Source organism: Empidonax traillii, unplaced genomic scaffold, assembly GCF_003031625.1.
Source record: "Empidonax traillii isolate 1590-97213 ecotype Southwest subspecies unplaced genomic scaffold, ASM303162v1 scaffold541:size654180, whole genome shotgun sequence".
Classification (NCBI taxonomy): Eukaryota; Metazoa; Chordata; class Aves; order Passeriformes; family Tyrannidae; genus Empidonax; species Empidonax traillii.
The window spans coordinates 478,539-497,277 of NW_020955734.1; the positions used below are offsets into that span (position 1 = coordinate 478,539).

An 18,739-nucleotide genomic window follows, 5' to 3' on the forward strand; every position below is an offset into this window, starting at 1 on the left:
TCTGTTGAAACCTCTTTAAGGTAAATACAAATTTCAAATGCCACACTTGAGTGATGTATTCCAGGAATTCCCCAGGTAGGTGCTGTGTGGACCCAAATCTCCAAAGGCAGGTTTGAGGCACAATTTGACTGTCAGGTTTCTTATAAAGATAAATAGGTGGGTGGTTTTAGGGAGTCTGTCACCAAATACAATGCAAACCATACCTGAGCTTGAGTGCTTGGGAAATTACCGGTTTAGCTGATGGGCTTGCAGTGGCTGCAGTCTCTCCTCTGTAAACACAGACCTTTGGGAGCCACGGGGCTGCTGGCAGGAGGTTGGTGATGCTGGTGTTGGCTTGTGGATGGTGAACCCTTCAGGAACAGTCCCTGATCTGCAAGTGTGTCCCAGCCTGTTGGCAGCAGCAGGTTGTGGAGCACTGACTGGGAGGAGCTGGTGCCTAATTAAAAGTGGCTCTCTGTGACCAGCTGCAGGATATTACTGGGTTAATGGAAGGTTTCACTCGTGTTTTCTCTGCAACAGAAGTTTTTGGGAGGAGAAGTGCTTGGCAGGCAAGTTGCTCTTGCCAGACAGAGGTTGCCATGCTGTGGCAGGAGGGATGGATGGGGAGGTGTCCAAAACACATCAGTCTGGGCAAGGAAGGGCCTGGGGGGGGGCTAAAAGGGCCCTGATGCAGCTTCACAGGGGTGTTGGGCAATGCCTTTGCATCACGTGCACCTCCAGTGCCACCCACGCCCTTTGTGTCAGGGTGAGCCAACAGCCCAACAGCTGGAGAAATTATCCAGCCTGGGAACTGGGGGATGGAGCTGCTGGGAGGTTGGATGGAGGGTGGTCAGAGAAGCTGCAGGGTGCTGTGCTGGGTGCTGGTGTCACCCCTGAGACACTCACGGTGTGGCAGCTCCAAGTGCTTCAGCAGGTGATTAACGGGGAGCATAAACAGCGTGGCATGATCTCAGCACGCTCTGCTGCCATGTGGGGCTGAGGGACCTGTGCAGCCTCAGCCCTGGCTCTCCAGAAGGCTCATTAGATTTGTAGAAGCTGCAAGAAGTCATCCTGCTGTACATAATTTTAATTGCCTGCTCCACAGTTGCTTCTTGGCCCGTGCCTGTCAGATAAATGCTGCGCCGGGTGGCACGACCTGCCTGCTAAACTGCAATAGGAATAATAAAAAAAAAAATACTGCAGAAAGTAAAAAAGAAAGAAATCTAATTATGGACTGGAATGGTGTTCTCAATCTCTATTGCCATCTGCAGCCTGGTGTGTTAGGACCAGCACAAACAAATCAATAAAACCTGCAGCTTTTCTTATGTTGCCTTTGGCAGTTGTAAGCAGTTTGCTCGCTGTCCATGGGAGCACTCTGGTTTCTCCTCCCTGGTGATGTGCCATCCTCAGCCAGGAGGTTTCAGCATTCATTGTGTTTGCAAAATCGCTCCGGGCTGGGGGTCTGAAACTCCGTACCTGGAGGAAGGGCAGCAGTGAAAGGGTTAAAAAGAATTATCTGGGCTGCAGCTTTAATACGTGTGTGTCGTGTGGAGGGCACGAAACTGAGTTTGGTAGGAGGTTCTTTGTCTGGAGCAGCCTTGGCAGTAAACAGATCTGTGATCTCAGAGGCAATGAGGCACCGGCAGCGCTGGCAGGGCCGTGGGGAGCTCGAGGTCCAGGAGGCTGGTGGAGACTCCGGCTCTGAGCGGGGTCCGTAGGGCTGGAACTCGGGGTGTCCCAGCAGCTGCTGCCATGCCAGGGGGTGGAACTGGTGTGAAGCTGCTGGTGTGATGAGAACCAAAGCCACCCTCTTTTCCTAGTCCGAGTTTCTTGGAGCGCAGGGGGTGGCGGAGGATGCGAGAGGGCGATGAGCGGTGCCAGGGACGACGGCCGCTGTCGCAGGGCAGTTCACATCGTCACTGAGCTGTGCCAGAAGAAAAGCCTGCCCAGCTTGGACCTGGACACCTGCAGGGAATTCCTCCTGCTGCCTTCTGACCAGAGCCTCATCATCTCCGAGCCAGGTACGGTCCCCTGCTCCCGTCTGCTGGAGGGTGCCCGTGGAAGGCAGGAGGACTCGGCAGGGGAAGGGAAAGGTTTGGGATCCCTGTGTTGGACCTGAGGGATTGGTCTTGACGCCCTGGCTGGGGGGTTATTTTCCTTTACAAGTGTTCCAAGGTGAAGTTTTTTGGGTGCAAGTGCTGCCTCACCTGCTGGTGTGGAATGGGAATGCTGCACTGGGTATTCCAGGATGGTTAATGACATAAAGTTTTGTGGAAGTTCCTTTTGCACAAACGTAGAGTCCTGTCCTGTGTAAAACAAAAACAAAAACCAAGCCAACAACAACAAAAAAAAGTAGTAAAGAGCCTACTGAAGTAACTGAGGTGACAAGAAACTGTTTGCTGCTACCCCAGTCTGAGAAAAGGAGGGATTTAGATGGATTGCATGGATTTTAGTTCACCAGTAAGGGATCTGAAGGTACTTTCACATCCGCGTTTTGCTTTCCCCAAGAACTGCCTGAGTTATTCCTCATCAGGTTGTAGAGCCAGGGAGGGACACTGATGTGTCAGTGATGAGTCAGGAGCAGCAATAATGCTCCAGGAGCAAAGAGGCATCTCTGTATTGCAAAGGGGTAATTGCTCACACCTCCTTGCTCCAGTGAGGTTCTGCTGTCACTTCAGGAGACATTGGCAGGGAGAGCTTGAATCCCACGTCCTGAGGAGCAGAACTCCAAATCCCATTAGTTTTGGCATTATTGATGTGTTTTCCAACATTTTCAGAGGGTTTCTTTTAGGGTTTCTGTAGGCAATGACCTGCCAGCACAGGTGGATTTCACAGCATCACTTCTCACAAACTTTCTTTCTCTCCCTCTGAGCACACTGTGCAGAGCCCCTGTGCAGCACAGTCGCTCATCAATCCCTGTCCAAGGCTTTCTGTGTCATCTTCCTTCCCTTTTTCCTGCCCCCCCTCATGCTGGCATGTGACTGGCACCCAGGGCAGGTGTCCCCAGGACCCTGCCAGCTGTTGGTTTGCACTGGTGCTTCCAGCATTGTTTTTGTGGTATGTCCAGACAAACACCTCCCTTTCACACCCCACTCTGCCTGTAACTAAATTCTCTTTTTAAAATAACTTTATTTTATACCTACTTGTTCTGGAGGCCTCTTACCATGGCTGACTGTGTCCTTACACATCACATCCCATGCAGCTCTCCTCTTTATTGCAAATAACCTATTCTATCACTTTGGAATTCTTCATCTCAGCACCAAAATTAACATTTTCCTGACTCTGCAGCAGCAAGACCTGCGCTGCTCTTGTTCTGTCCACCCTGCTATGACAGATGTGAATTTATTTGTGCAGCCTGTTCAGGACCCTGTGTTCAGGTCATGATCACATCATCATCATCCGCCCTCAGCATTGCAAATGTTTGTGTGCCCTGAGCTCTGGTTGGAGTGGCAGCCCCAGTGCCCTGGGTGAGTTGTGCTGGGCTGGCTGCAGGAACAGTCAGGGCTGTTGTCTCTGCTCTGCACGACTGGGCCCATTTTTATGTCTAGACAGCACTGAGGACACACTCTGGGCCCGACATGGGCTAATATTTCTCAATACCTGTAAAACTGCTCCAGCACGGGGAAATATCTGTTTGCATTAAGTGTTAACTAATGCAGTTACACAGGTACCAAACCTTTCCCCTCAGCGTCTGGATGTTTATCTAATTATCTGCATTGGTGCTTTGTCCATTTTATCCCCAAGTCTTGCGTTAAGCAAATTTGCTCTGGGCTGCCTGGAGTCCTGTGCTCAGACCCAGAGAGCTCGTCCTCACAAAGGCAGGCAGATAAAAAGTGTGGCTGAGTGAAGATGAGCAGATGGCACGAGGCAGGTGCCGTGCCAGTACCGAGGCAGAGAAGTCCTGGCTCCTGCTGAAGTGTCCCCGTGGGGACAGCACAGCCCTGGCAACCAAACACCAAGTTTGCTGGAGTCAAATTGGCCCAGTTTGTCATCGTCACGTGAAGTCTCCGGCTTCTTGGTCAGTTTGTTGCCTCCTGGATAAATCTATTAACTCCTGGCTGAATCAGCCTGGCTGCTCCAATATCCTGGTGAAGCTCAGGGTGAAAAAAGCACTGCCAGGCTGCTCCTGCACAACTCTGCCAGCAGCCCCACGGGGGCAGTTTGGTGTTTTCTGCTGTTTCACGTGTTGGTGGGGAGCAGAATCCTCAGGGAACGCTGTGGAGCGGCGAAGAAATGAGCCAGGTATCACCAGCCTTCTTGAACTGCATCCAAGAGTGGAAAAAACCCCTGTGAATATAAAAATATTACTGAGCAGTTTATGTAAGAGTAAGGTTTTATGCAGTGATTTGTTTTTTTTTTTTTTTTTTTTAAAGCCATTTTGGGCTGAATGGTTTGAAGTGCTGCTGTGGACGAGGTAGATGCTCATCTGCTCCCTGTCCTTTGGGTTATGCAATAGCTGAATGCGCTCCTTAAAGTCAACAAGAGCAATCGAGCTGCAGCGTTCCTCCTGTGTGCACCCAACAAAGGAGGATTGCAGGGCTGCTGCTGCTGCTGCTGCTGCTGGCAAGCCACCCAGCAGCTAAATATGTCAGAAAAAATGAGGTGTTTGGCTGGGGAAGGTTTGGGTCCCGATGCGTCAGGGAGAGGCGAGGGGGAAGCTTCGCCTGCAGTTTGGCCCTCGGCGGTGCCAGGAATAGAACTGATCTCTTGGCTGGGGGCCCTGAGATCGAGCGAGCTGCAGCAGCCTTTTGTTGTGCCTGTCTGAAACCCTCCCCCGGAGCTCCCTCCATCTGATAGCTCTCTTCCCTGCCAGGCCTCGGCTGCTGTGCAGGGATGCTGCGAGTGCCACCGGTGCTCAGGCGGTGCCTGTGACACCGGGACAGCATTTACCACTGGCTGTGGTGTCCCCTAAATGCGTGGACATGTCCCTTCTCTGCCCTAGAGGGGCAGGGGGAGCTCTTGGGTATTTGAGAGGGTTTGTGGTCCAGCCCCTCTGAAGTGCAAAGCCCTTGGAGCCCTCCCTGCCAGGACCCCTCAGGACAGTGGGCACAGTGAGCTGCCCCCCTCACCAATCCCCCTTCCCATGGGAGTGGAGCTGCAACAGGCTTTGGGAAACAGGGTCCTTGGAGTGGTCCAGTGCAGGGCCAGCTGGTCTTTGGTGATCCTTGTGAGTCCCTTCCAGCTCAGGAAGGGATTCTTGAGCTGAATTCTGCCATTCTATGACTCCCCGTGGGCTGCTTTGAGCTCCTGCAGTGGAGTGAGCTCTCCCTGCCTGCTCCAGCCCAGGGCTGATCCAGGGGGATGAAGAAACCTGTGGTCCTTGCTGAGGCAAGCTTGGCTCCAGCATCCCTGAATCCCTGGGAACTGGGACTGTGTCGTGCCCTGCACTGCTCTCAGCATCATGAACTGGTGCTGTGACTTGTCAGGTTGTTGCTGAGTTTGGACTGAATTGTGTTGCTGACTCACTCCCAACGTTCCCCTGAGCTGGGTCCTGCTCCCCGTGGATTGGCAGTGCCAGGTTTGGATGAGGACAGAGGCTGCCAGCCTGGGAGATCATGTGGAGGGCATGGGGTGGAAGGTCTGAGCTTGACTCATTCTGAAATGAATGGGCAGAGCTGCTGGAGTGGGACCAGAGAAAGGAAGTTTGGACTGGATATCAGAAAGTAATTCTTCCTGTGAGTGTGGGGAGGCCCTGGCACAGGTTACCCAGAGAAGTTGTGGCTGCCCCAGCCCTGGAAGTGTCCAAGGCCAGGTTGGACAGGGCTTGGAGCAACCTGGGCTAGTGGAGGGTGCCCATGGCAGGGGGTGGAACAAAGACGAGCTTTAAGGTTCCAACCCAAACCATTCTGTGATTCCACAATTCTGTGACTGGAGCAGGTGGCTTGTGCTGCTGATTTAAAGGATGGTGCCTGGGTATGGGAGAGAATTTACAAAAGGATCAGAGCACATCCAGCAGCAAACCCCTGGGTTTGATTCCTACCTGCAGCACTCCTTTTTTTTAAAAACCCACTTTGGGTTCCTTTTCCTTAATGATCCATCTGTAAAAAGCTTTCCCTCCCTGTGGAAAGCTCAGGATGCAGTGGGGGATATGCAGAGGGGCTGCAGGTTTTGTCCACAAAGCCCCACATCCCCAACAGTCCCTGTTGATCTCAGCACAGTGTGTGTACCCTCCTCAAACCCTCCCTTGTGCACTGGCTCACCCCAGCAAAAGGCTCTTGGGCTTTCCTGGTGCAGGAGGTTTAAAGCTGAAGTGAGAGGATGGAACAGGACAGCAGGGGAAAACACAAAACCAGAGGAGACTTTAGGATGATCTGTGCTCCCAGCACACGTTGCCAGCTGTCCTGGGCTCTCACCCCCAATAATTCACAGCACATTTAGTGTTTTGCCCCTTGTGTGAACTGTTCTTTTTGAACTCTCAGTACAGCTTGTACAGCACTGAACACCCTCTTGGCACTTGGCAAAGACTATTAAAATGTTAAACCAAGCACAGAAGTCTTCTTGCTGCGGGCAGAAAAAGGGGTGAATCTCCTTGCAATAGAGGATTTTTCGTTGCAGGAATGTTGGTGCAGAAAGACCATTTTTATATTGAGAAATTGCTTCCGGAGTGCTTTTCTTGGAAGAAATTATCCCTTGATAAGATAGTCTGACTAATGGGAAAACTGATTACACCCCCATTCATGAATATGGGATGCCTGCAGCCACTACCTGTGAAATATGGGCACGTCTTGAATTTACTCACCAGCCCTAATAACAGTTTTTCTGAATCACCATTCAAGTGTGTTTTAAGTCAATATAACAGTAAACATGCTCAGAGCCACCCAAGCAAAGCTAATATTATCCACTGAAGCTTGTGCTTCCTGAGGCCAGGCGTGTGAGGAGCTGTTCCTTGGGGCAAATATCCTTCTTATCACGGAGTAATGCACTTGTAAAATGGATCTTGCCTTTGCTCCCAGGAAAGAGCCAGCCAGAGCTACGTGCAGCAGATTTGCTCTTTAGATCGAGTAAACCAGGTTTGTGCTCCGGTCCTGGAGGTATCAGGTTCAGACCTTGCTGCCAGGAGGAAGGTTTGCAAAACCAGATTGAAATAAGGCTGAAAACCAGCTGTGTAAATGTAGGAAAAATGGATTAATTCGCCTGTCTGTGGACACGTGTCTCTGCTTATGTATTGTGTGCGGATCTGTGGCTCTCCAGCTGCCTCTGGCTCTGCTCTGTGATGGTCCTGGTAAATAAAACGCACCTCTGGAGCTGCGTGGAGTGTGCGTGTTCAGGAGCCCTGTGAGCACCTCTCTGCATCGACGCAGGTTTGCAGCCCCCCTAATTGCTGCTGGTTGATTCATTCCCGAGGCAGAGCGGGGAGGCTGCTCCCGTTTGTAGATTTTTGCGGACCGGGGAGCCTGTTCCGATGCAGCTGCAGTAGCCTCATGCATAGTCAGGGATCAGCATCTCCAACTCCATAGAAACAGGCAGCGGCATCGCTGCCGGTGTTAATTGATGCGCGAGCAGGCTGAGGGCAGTGACCAGGGACCGCGCTGAGGAGCTGCTGCCGCTCTGGTAAGTCCACATTTCTGAACTTACTTTAATAATTCTTTGCCTTTTTTTTTTTCTTTTTTTTCCACAATATGGAGCCGCTTATCCTTAAAAAAAAAAAAAAAAAAAAAAAAAAACAACCCAAAACATTTAGCTTCAGCAGTTTCTGCCTTCGCCGCTGAAACATTTCCTCCTGCTCTCTCGGTGTCTTCTCCCGACGTTTCACTGAAACCCAGCGTGTGCTTCCAGCCGGTTCAAACCAGGGCACGCAGCCCGGCTCCGATCTTCCCCACCGTTCCGTGGGACGGCTCTGGGAAAGGTGGTTGGCGGTTTTTGTGTGTGTGTGTGTGTTTGCAGGTGTTTTTTGCTGCTTGGCATCTCTGCCGTGCCGGAGTCGCTCCGGTTGCGCCGAGCGCCGTTTGCTGCACACACCGGCTCGGCTCACATGTGTGTGTGTTCATCGTGCAGGGACAAAACGGACCCACAGCAGGGTCTCACGCCTCGAACAATATTTGTTATTTGACCACAGTTCCGGCTGTCCCTGTTTTTCTTACCTGTTTCTTCTTGCTGTTCCCCATTTCTAGGTGCGATCGCATATTCTTCCTCAGGACCCCCGAGGTTTCCACCTCATCTCGGTTAGGCAGCTTTTTCTGGCTTTAATATTTGCTGTTTCTTTTTCAGGGGTGATAATAGGCATTTTTCCTTCCTGTCTGCGTGTTGTAAAATCAGGGAGCTCATCTGCAACAGCCTTTATTGCTTCAATCCAGCGGACTCACTAACAGAGCAATCACGCTGGCAGTTGTTTGGGAGAGATGCAATTAGTCTCCCTGCCATGTACTGTCTTTAATTATACTTTTACCTTGCAAAATGGCAATCCTGGAGGGTCAGAGAGGGGATTTTCGGAGCGATTATTTCACCGTGCATCCCACCTGCCTGAGGAATAAAGTTATTCCTGCAGGGGTGTCTCCCACGGAGCGGAGCCGCAGATGCTGATTGAGGGTGTCTCTATGCCCAGTTCAGTTTGTTGTGCTGTGGCAGGTTCACGTTTGACAACATCGCAGGAAACTGTGCAGCAAAGCCTGGAAGCAGGATGCCAGGAGCACGGTTCACACAAACCCCTTTCCAAGCCATCATTAAGACACACAGCCCTAGACTGCTTGATTCCACGGAATAATGATTGCCCAGGAATTCTAGCACAGCAGTGCCCGTGGGATTGCATTACTCTGCTTTTCTCTGTGCGTTGTTTGCAGCTGCTGCAAAGCAATGAATACACTTGTGTGACACAGTGTGAGGTGAGCACAGAGAGCACCTCCTCATTTTATCCTCTCCAGACGCAGCACTTCATCTCCTGGATGCTGGGCAGCATTTGCTGGGAGTTGTTTGATCCCAGGTCTGAAGCTGGGCTCTGGTCAAAATGTTCATTTTGGCAGGCTTGTGAGCTGCAGGGTGTGGGGTGATAAGAACCGTTGGAAAAAGGGAATCTCAGAACCCGTTTAATCAATGTGTAGGATCAGGCAGCCCAGCCTGCCCACACCACTGCTGCGGAGCACATTTTAGGGGTTAAAGATCCCTGTCTTTGTTCCAAGCTAATGGAAGCAGCAGCAGCAGCAGCAGCAGCAGCTAATGACAGGAGCAGAGCCTTTCGGGGAGGAAGTTCCCTCATCATTCAGCACAGCTTGAACAAAAGAAATGCTCTTTAAGAAATGCTCTTTTCCAAACCTCTGCGTTTCGGAGCAGGGTCCCTGTCCCAGCCGTGGGGCCCAGGCAGGTGGGGCCTTCCTGGCTGCTCCATCTGCATCCTGAACAGTGCAGGACCCACTGGTGCTGCTCTGCCATTCAGAGCCACTGCCTGTTGTGTGCTGGGTGCTACTGGCAAAACAAGTCGAGAGAGAGAGAGAGACAGAGGGCATGGCACGGGTTTATGTGGTTGGTTTGGGTCTAGGTGGCTTCAGCTGGCAGCCTGGAGACACTGGTGTGGGTTTCACCCAGCCTTTGCAGCCCCTGGAGCCAGGGGAGTTCTGGGTGAGTCCTGCATCTCTAGTTTTGGGTCTCCAGTGTGGTAGATCCAGGGGATAAAGCTCCTCCAGGATGCTGTGTGAGCTCAAGGAGCCCGTTGTGCTGGAGGAGCTCCATGTTCTGGGCAGGGGCCACTTGGGAAAGTCTCTGGAAAGCTTTCTGGGCTGCCTTGTCCCACAGTTGGGATCTTCTGCCCACCCTGGCCGAGTGCTGCTCGGATTGCAGAGCAGGGGGCTGCAGGCACTGGGATGGGGGGCAGCACTCAAGCAGTGCAGGGGTGGGGAGAGCCCCCAGTTCTGCTCCCAGTTAAACTTCACCCTGAGATCCTTTCAGGGCAGCCTGATTTTAGCGACTTTTTTAGCCAAAATGGAGTCCAAGAGAGAGCTGCAGGGAAGCCTTTCCCTAAAAATGAATCCCAATGTAGGGAGTGAGGGGCAGCAAAGTGGGGTGGAGAGTGTGGGCACGGAGGCATTGCTGACCTGTGGCGGTGCCTCACAACAGACACAGCTTTGACCAAGTTTCTGAAGGGAAATTTTAAGGTCTTTGGTTGTTTAAGGGAGACAGAGTAGCAGCAAAGAGCTTTTACTTGTTTAATTTGCTTCATACCCTGAAATACAGGTGGATTTTTGCATCCCAGAAATGTCTGGATTTCAGTGGTTTCTCCTCTGCCCGGCTCTGCTCAGCTTCAGGTCTGAACAGAAGCTTCTCTTTATGTTGAACAGTCCCCACAAGGTTCCCCTGGCACACAGAGCTCAGCTCAGGTCCTGTCTGAGCAGTCACATCACAGGAGGAGGATGATGCTCAGCGTCAGGGATTTAACCTCAGCCCGGATCACTGTGTGTGTTCAGCACCACCAAGTTGTTTACAGATGTTGCTACAGCATATTGTGATAAAATGTCATGGGATTAGCACACAGCCCTGTGCAATAATTGCAGGCAGTGTGGCTTATAATAGTTCATTAGCCTGTCATCACTTAGGCAGAAAGCAATGACAACTCTTACTATCACATTTATAATGCTCTAGAGAGCAGTTGATTAAGTCACAAAGTGACATAAATCACCGGGAAATGTTTCCTTCGGCTTGAAAAAGTTTTTTTTTTTCCCCCTATTTTTGTCACTTTTGATAACAGAAGTGCTGTGTTTCCAGCAGCCCAAAGTTCCCCTTTGGGCTGCACACGCCAGCAGAAGTTTCAGTGACAAATGTGCCTTGGACACAGCCTGGAGGGAAAGTTCCAATCAGTCAATAACCACAGAACACCAACAATTTGGGTCTTCAGGAGCCTCTGATGGGTCCCCTCCAGCCCTGCTGTTCTGCCGGGGCACAGCCCCACTGAGTGGGTGTTAGTTCTTGTCTCTGCTGTGTCTCTCAGCACAAAGCCCATCCCAAGCTGAGGATAGGTTAAGGACTGTCCACAGGCAGAGCCAACATCTGAGAGGGTGGCTGGGACGCTGGATTTGGGGTTGCAGCTCAGCAGAGATGTGGGCTGTGTGATGTTTCATCACTGGCTGTTCAGAGCCTGCGAGGGCAGAGGCTTCTCCTGCCCGGAGCAGCCACGCAGAGGGTTTGTGCTTGTCAGCTGTTCATGATCTTTTGCCTTTTTTTGGGCAATTAACTCTTCCTCCATTCTATTTCAGTGAGCAAGGCACAAGCTCCAGGCTACCAAACTCTCATCTTACATCACATCCCTTTCTTTGTGTTTTGTGCCCTTCCATTTGGTTGGGTTCGATGATCTCAGAGGTCTTTTCCTTAATGATTCTTTGATTTGTTTGTGTGTATTTGTTCTTTTTTTTTTTGCTGTATATACATAGAGGGCTGTGAAGTGCCTCATGGTTGACTCTGCACTTGAAAATCACGTTTGGTCCTTCCCTCTGAATTGCTCTGTTCAGATTTCCCTCTGCTTTTTTAAACTCCGCCGGGGGGCTGGAGCAGCTCCTGTGACTGAGAGCATTTACCACCTCTCCCCTGGGTGGTAGAAGGGCCAAACCATGAACTGAAGAACAGCAGGTAGCAAAGGGTGTGGCAGCGTCTTTTCTCTGTTTAAAGCACTTGTCTAAGCATCTCTCTCAGACCATGAAGTGTGACAGTCCCCACCGAGGGACGAGACCGGGGCGCAGAGAGCACGAGGCCAGCACAGGCATCGCCTCCTCCGAGCCCAGACACAGCAGGAGCTTCAGCTGCAGCCTGGATATGTAGGCAAGAATGAAAACAACTCTCTTTCCTTCTTGCAGGCAGGGCACCATGCAGGTGGCTGCTCAGGGCTGTCCCCAGAGCCCATCCTCTCACAACCTCGAGGAGCCGCAGGCTCCGAGATGACACGGGAGAGCCTTGAGGCTTTGTGGTTGTTGGAAGAGAGATTTATTCCATGTGCAAATTTATGGCTTAGATATTTTGTCCCTAAGTATAATTTGAACTAGAGTTTATTGGGAATTTGCAAGTACTGGCACTCACAAACTTTCCAGGGCAGCAAATTCTCATAGAAAGCTCTTCTCTGTGGTGACCAGGATAGGACCTGAGGGAATGGCTGGAGCTCTGTCAGGAGGTTAGGCTGGATATTGCAAAAGGTTCTTCCCCTAGAGAGTGTTTGGGCACTCAACAGGCTCCCCAGGGCAGTGGTCACTGCCCCAAAGGCTGCCAGAGCTCCAGGAGTGTTTGGAAAACTCTCTCAGGCACATGGTGGGATTTTGGGGTGTCTGTGCAGGGCCAGGACTTGGACTGGATTCTTGTGGGTCCCTTCAAACTCAGGATATTCTGTGCTTCTAAATTACACAATGGTTAAAGGTTCAAAACTCTGGCTGAAGTTGTCCATGTCACACATTCTAGCTCCTTTTCCCAGCTGCAGAGACACATCCCCATAAGAAACAGAGTAAACGGTGGGAAAAGCCCTGGCATTGCCTAATGAAGGAAGTTTTACCTGGATGGGAATGATGAGGTTGCTGTTTGCACTTGGGCCATAGATCACAGACACTTGAAACACTGGATCCCTGCAAGGTCTCCGTATGAAGGAGGTTGTCTCCATCCTTGCCGTGCAATAATGAGATGGTTTGAGTTTTATAGTCTTATATAATTACTCTCAAAATAGCTTCTGATTCATCCTCCCCTTTGAAGCTTATAGTTTGCATTCCAATAAGCCCTTGCATGGCAGGAACCCTGTGGTAGCAGCAAATTAATTTTTAAGAAGTTTTTTTGCTGTCTAACTGAAACTTTGGCATATCCACTTGGAGTATTCCTGTCCTCATCTCCCCACGATCCGTTCCATGGCTCGGTGTGTGCAGGAGATGAGGAGGCCCCACTGGGGTTCCTGGGGAGCCTGTGCTGGCAGGAGGAAGCTGGTGGGAGCTGATAGTACAGGGGGAAGCACAGGAACAGGATAAATCTCCTTTCAGCTTCCAGGGAGGTGCTTCTTCCAGGGAGACTCTGTGGCTGGATGGGGCTCTGGGCCACCTGGTCTAGTGGAGGAGGTTTGAATAAGAAGATCCTTAATGTTCCTTCCAACCTAAACCATTCCATGTTTCTATGGTTCTGTGAGTGTCTCCTCTCAGAACATCCAGCTCATGAGCATTCCCAGCATTCCCACCTCTGCTTGGAGAGAGGAGTTTGCCTTTGAGCTCCGTGTAATGAGCTCAGTGTGGAAGTTTTCCCACTCTGTGAAAACTTGCTGTCAGTTCAGATTCACCACTCTGTCTTCAGTGGGACTGCTTGTGGTTGATGTAGAATAACAAAAGAAGTGAATTACTTACATGACCAAGAGAAAAAAACCCACCCTGTGTTGTTTCTCTGGTGAGCAGTGAAAAGACCCCAGGGAAAGGTTGGAGCTGTGCCAGGGGAGGTGTAGGTTGGATCTCAGGAAAAGGTTGGTTGGGCACTGAACAGGCTCCCCAGGGCAGTGGGCACAGCCCCAAGGCTGCCAGAGCTGCAGGAGTGTTTGGACAATGCTCTCAGGGACAGGGTGGGATTTTGGGATGTCCTGTGCAGGGCCAGGAGCTGGACTCAATATTCTAATATTCTATGATTCTGGAGGGTTTTTTTTTCTGGATTGGTCATGGTGCCAGGTGTTTCAAGGGATCCTGACAAGCAGCCAGACTCTGGTGGGTCTGAGCAGGCTGTCTGTGGGTTTAGGTAGAGCTGCAAGCAGGTCCTGACCTGTGCTCCTGCTGCTGGCATCACTCCCCGGCCAGGAGCAGTTGGGAAGGTCTAAGAAAACAGGTCTGTGACCCTCAGAGCCGAAGGTGATTGATGTCCCCGGTGCTCTGGGGTCAGATGTGGTGCTCTGCAGCCCTTACCACCTCCCACAGCATGAGATAACGTCTGAGGGGCTGCAGGAGCTCTGCTCCATCCACAATTGTGTTCTGACCCGGTCCTTTAACATCTGCTGAGCACTTGATGAAATATTTTTCCCCTCAGCTGAGACCCACAGCTCTGTGATGGTGCTGGAGCAGCAGCTCCTGCTCTGCCAGGCTGCCTGTGAAAGGCGAATTGACGGCAGTTGGACTTTGAAGTGACAGCTCCTAATGACTTGTCTAGCTCAGGAATATTTCAGGGCATATTCCTGTAGCTCCTGGCTGCCTGGAGAACACCACCAGTAAATCAGGAAGTTGCTGAAGTTTCAAATGACAGCCAAATGGCAGCGAGGGGGCCTGAAATGTGACAATGAAGCCACCAGCAGGGGACTGGCACACTGGACACCATCCCAGCAAACACAGGCAATCAGTGAGTGGGCTTGCAGTGCTTCCCTCCCGCTGCCAGGCTCTCTGCAGACCCCAGTGCCCACTTAGCTGTGGGCTCTGTAAACACAGCTGCCTGCTGATACAGGGATTGGAGCTGTGTGAGGTGACAGGGACAATCTGATCGTTGTTATTTGCTCTGTAACCATTCCTGAGGCTTGGAGAGAGGGGATAGGGAGCTGGCTGAGAACTGCTCTCTGCTGCACTGCAGTCGCCTCTCCTCCAGCTCAGCATTCCAGGATTTATAAGCCAGGCAGTTTCCTCTCCAGAATCCCTGTGGCAAAGGGCTGTGTTTGCTGCTGCCCCCCGTGGTGCCCCTCGGGGTTTTGCCCAGTCCTGTGTCCCCAGAAGGGACGTCCCCATTTGCCTCTGTGGTCCCTGGTTCGGTTTTGGCTGCGATGCTGCTGTGGGGGTCCAGATTTTGGCTTCTGTCCCACCCAGTCCCTGTTCCTTCCTCCAAAGCTGAACAGCTTTGCTAAATAAACACATCCATGTCTGAGGTTTCATGGAACCCTCTTCCTTCTCTGGAAAACTGTCCTGTGCTCCCCTCTGCCCACCGGCCTCCGAGATCCACCGCGGCTTCTCGTGCCCAATTTCCAGCCCTCAGCTAATCAAACTCTCACATTGCTGATGCTTCTCAGTCGAGAGAAAATGAGATCAGCAGTTGGTGGGTGCCTCACGTGGTCCCTTGTAGCCCCAGAGCTGCCTGTCTTCTCCTCCAGCAATAACTCTAGTAGTAATCCATCACTTGAGTGCGTGATCCCTACAAAGCCCTGCAGAAATAGAACAATATATTCTCACAAGCACTGCTGCAATAGAAAAATGTAGCAGAAAATGGACAGAGAAGCCTGGAAGTATCTGCTGGCGTGGTGTGAGCGATGGCTGGTGTATGACACTGGCAAACCAGTCATGTAGCCAGTGCAAGAGAGGGGGAGGAACGTCACCATCACCCCCTGCCCCTGGGATCTGCCATCTCCTGGAACTGCTCTGCTCTTCCAGGAGTATTTGCTGTGGGAAGATGTTACATGCTCCAAGCTGGAGCTCAGAATAGCTGGGAGCTGCTTTTACAGCTGAAGGAAACCCAGTGGGGAGCAAATCAACCCGAGCTCTCCAGATTTTCCATGAACCACTGGAGAGCTTATGAGTTAGAACCCCTCGCAGGAAATCACAGAATTACAGAACATGCTGAGTGGGAAGGGCCTCACCAGGACCTCTTTGCTCTTGGCAGGATCAGTTTGGAGGCTGTTTCTGGGTCTGTGCATGAGGATGGAGCTGTGGGACCCATCGTGCTGTGGTGACAGCACTGCTGGTACCCAACATCAGCAGAGGGTCGGGTCAGGCTGCCCCCTCTGCCTCGGTGAGGGGCTCCAGGGCCTGAGAAAGGTGTCTGTCCCCTTGCAGGTGTCACAGAGGAGGGAGAAGGGGACAGCTGGGTGGTGGCCACTTCAGCTGAGCTCCTCCAGCATCACCCTGACCCCACACGGCACCTCCGCCTGCAGCGCTGAGTGTTTCCAGCCCATTAGACTTCCACTCACGGTATTCCAACTTCCTTTAAATACAACAGGTAGCTGGAATGACTAATGGATGTTGGAGTGCTGAGAGAGCCATCAAGCGTGTTTTGTTTTCTCTATGGGGAGTGGGTGGAAGGAAAGCTAAATTACATCTTCAGGATATTAAATATAACTCTTCACATTAAACTCAGAGTTAGCCATGAATCTCCTTAATGACAGTGCAAGCTGCTTCACAGCAGTAAAAGTCAATGTTGCCACAATTAGACCACTATTGTCTTGCAGTTAACAGACTGCTGTAATCATGACTTTGTCATATTATTAATCGCTTTCTGTTTGGACTTTGCTAATTATCCCCTTTGGTAACTCAGTTTGGGTATTATGGAGTCATCAGGGACATCAAGCTGAAAGGTACTTCGACCATATCTCTTAATTAGTTCCCATCCAAGACGAAACAAAATGGGTGGTTGGACTGATGAGCTGCTCCCTGAGCCCACGGACAGCGGGGTGAGGAGGGCTGGACTAACCGTGGAATGATTCCCTCTTCCTCAGTTTGCTTTTAGCTTTGCAGTTTTAAGTTGCCCCACTGGCTCTTTGTCCTGCCCTGGGCCTTTTGGTCTTTGATTTGAAGGCAGTGAAAAGCAGTGATCTTCTTGGAAATTTCACAGTTTTGAGCCATTCTCTGAGCTTTTTGGTCAGGTTCGATAGCAAGAGGGTTAGATGTCACAAAATCGGTAAAAAAACACAAACCAAGAAGCCAAGTCAAGGCAGAAATGAGATCATTTGTGGGTGGCATTGATGGGATTCAGTCTCTTTTTTATGCTCTTGACATCCCTGTTTCGTGCTGCTGGCTTCAGGTCTTTTTTGTGGTGTTTCGGTAACAAGTGGGTTATATAATAAATATATAAATAACAGCTCGATGGCTCATCCCAAACATACCAGCTCATGCAGGTAGATGTACATGTTCATATCTGTGTCTTTCTTGTTCCTTGTTCTCCTCTCCCTCCTTATTAGTCAGTCAAGAGCTTTGTTACTGCTGCTCTGTAGCCCAAAGCACTTTCCAGCTGAAGATTCCTCTGGGAAGCAGCTCCTGCTCCCAGGGGGAAGCGAGGCTGGAAAATAGCCATGTTAATTTGTTTTTGCAACCTCCTTCTTTTAAGCTTGATCTTTTCAATTACAAGTTGTAATAAACACCATTTTCCAGCACGACAGTGTCTCCCAGGGGAACTGGGAGAGGATGAGGGGACCAGCACGGGGTTTGATAGGACCAGGGTGAGGAATGGCTGGAGTTGCTCTGCCCTTCTGTCACACCACTTACCAGACAGAGAAGTGACAAATAACTCACTGTTAATTTTTTTTTTCAGTGGAAAATACAATAAAAAACGTAGTTCTTGTCATGTTTTTCCTCAGGTGGGTTGTTTGGCAGAGTGATAATCTGTCCCTTGTGAACTGTCAGGGGCTGAAGTGTTCCTGCATTAGACAAAGTCCTTCCTCACTGCTGGATCCAGGCACATCCCTCTTTCCCCCCTGCTTAGGACATCTCGGATCCAAACCCTGCAGAGGGTGGGATAATACTAACCAAGGAACTCATTCTTCCCTTCTTCTGAGGTGTCCTTTTGGCCTGCCCTGTTTTTGGGGGAACTGGCCTTACCTCCATCTGTGCCAGGAACACCCAAGCGAGCTCTGACCCCGGGGCATTTTCTGCTAGATGAGGAATTATCTTGTTTTCACAGTTCCTTGTAAGTTAAAGGACATTTAAAGCATAACATTTTGAATACTCTGTATTTTCTAGAAAGTAAGTGGTATTTTCAAATTCATAAGAGAAAGCTCATTAAGTCAATGAAGGTCAACTCTGTCCAATTGATATTTAAGTTTAATAAGTCACGAAAAAGTCCCGGAGAATTCAATGTCATTTTCAAGCAACCCAATATTCTAACCAGGCAGATGCTTAAAAACTGTCTGTAAAATCCTGATCCCTCCTCCTCCTGCTTCATGGCAGCTGCCAGAGGAAGGAGTAGGAGGTCATGCATAAAAGTGCCTGTGAATCCTGTCAGATACATTAGGAATGCCAGCCCGGCAAGGAGTGGCAAGAACCAAGATCTTTCTCGAGCTGGCAACAGGTTTCCTGAAGGAAAACCTGATTATTTCTGATGGTTTCTGTTAATGAGCCACAAGGCCCGTATGAATCCTTGGAATGGGTGGAAAGAACAGAAACTTCTGTGTCACGTAGCAATTCCCAGGAGAGAGAGATTCTGCATTACAACGGTTCCCTTTGTACCAGCAGAGAGGCATTTGCAAAAAAGTCCAGGTTCTTGAGTTTTCTTATGAAAGTGCTTGAGTTTCCTGGGCACAGTTCCAAGATTTAACTCAAAGTATGAGGGAACTGGTACCTCTGTGCTCTCAGCTTTGGTGAGAATACATTTAGGCAAATCTCTGAGGAAGCTCAGCCGCTGACTCGTACAACCACATTTATTATTAAATACGATGGGATCTGTTTATTCACCCCAGCAGCGATCTGTGCTTCCACCTTGGAGCTGAAGGAGAAAATAAACTCTGCAGCCTGACCCATGCAGGAGGCTGGAAAAGGGAGAGAGAAGTGGCAAAAAGCTCTGGGTGACGTTTATTCTTTCCCTCTGGACCTGCTGGCGCCTTCCAGCCCTGCCCTGCGAGTGAAAGCACCTGTGGGCAGTGGGGGAGCTTCTTGGTGAATTTGCTAAGCTCAGCAGTTTTGTGGGAAGGTATTTCCCTCTGGGATATCAGAAACAACAGATGGTTTCCCGGGTGTTCGGCAGAACTGACTTGCTCAGGTGCAGATGTCGCATTTTGTACCTTGAGATTTCACTTCCAGGAACTGCTGCAGCAATCCTAAATGCAATCCTAAAGAGCTGCTCTATTGCCAGAGACACCTGAGCAAAGGCTGATGGTACAAATGTGTTCCTGAGCACTTTGCTGTTACGGTTCATAAGTGGTGGGTGGGGTTTCGTTGTT

General features: G+C 50.5%; 1 protein-coding gene across 1 annotated transcript in view; it reads left to right on the top strand.

Annotated features, from left to right (window-relative positions):
• The first annotated feature begins 1,574 nt into the window (after positions 1-1,574).
• The window catches only part of SYT6 (synaptotagmin 6), a 34,574-nt gene continuing 17,409 nt past the window's right edge, over positions 1,575-18,739 (top strand). The window contains exon 1 of the mRNA XM_027897398.1: positions 1,575-2,000. Coding sequence (XP_027753199.1) covers positions 1,847-2,000 — 154 coding nt within the window. The 5' untranslated portion in view covers positions 1,575-1,846. The remainder of the gene's footprint in view (positions 2,001-18,739) is intronic.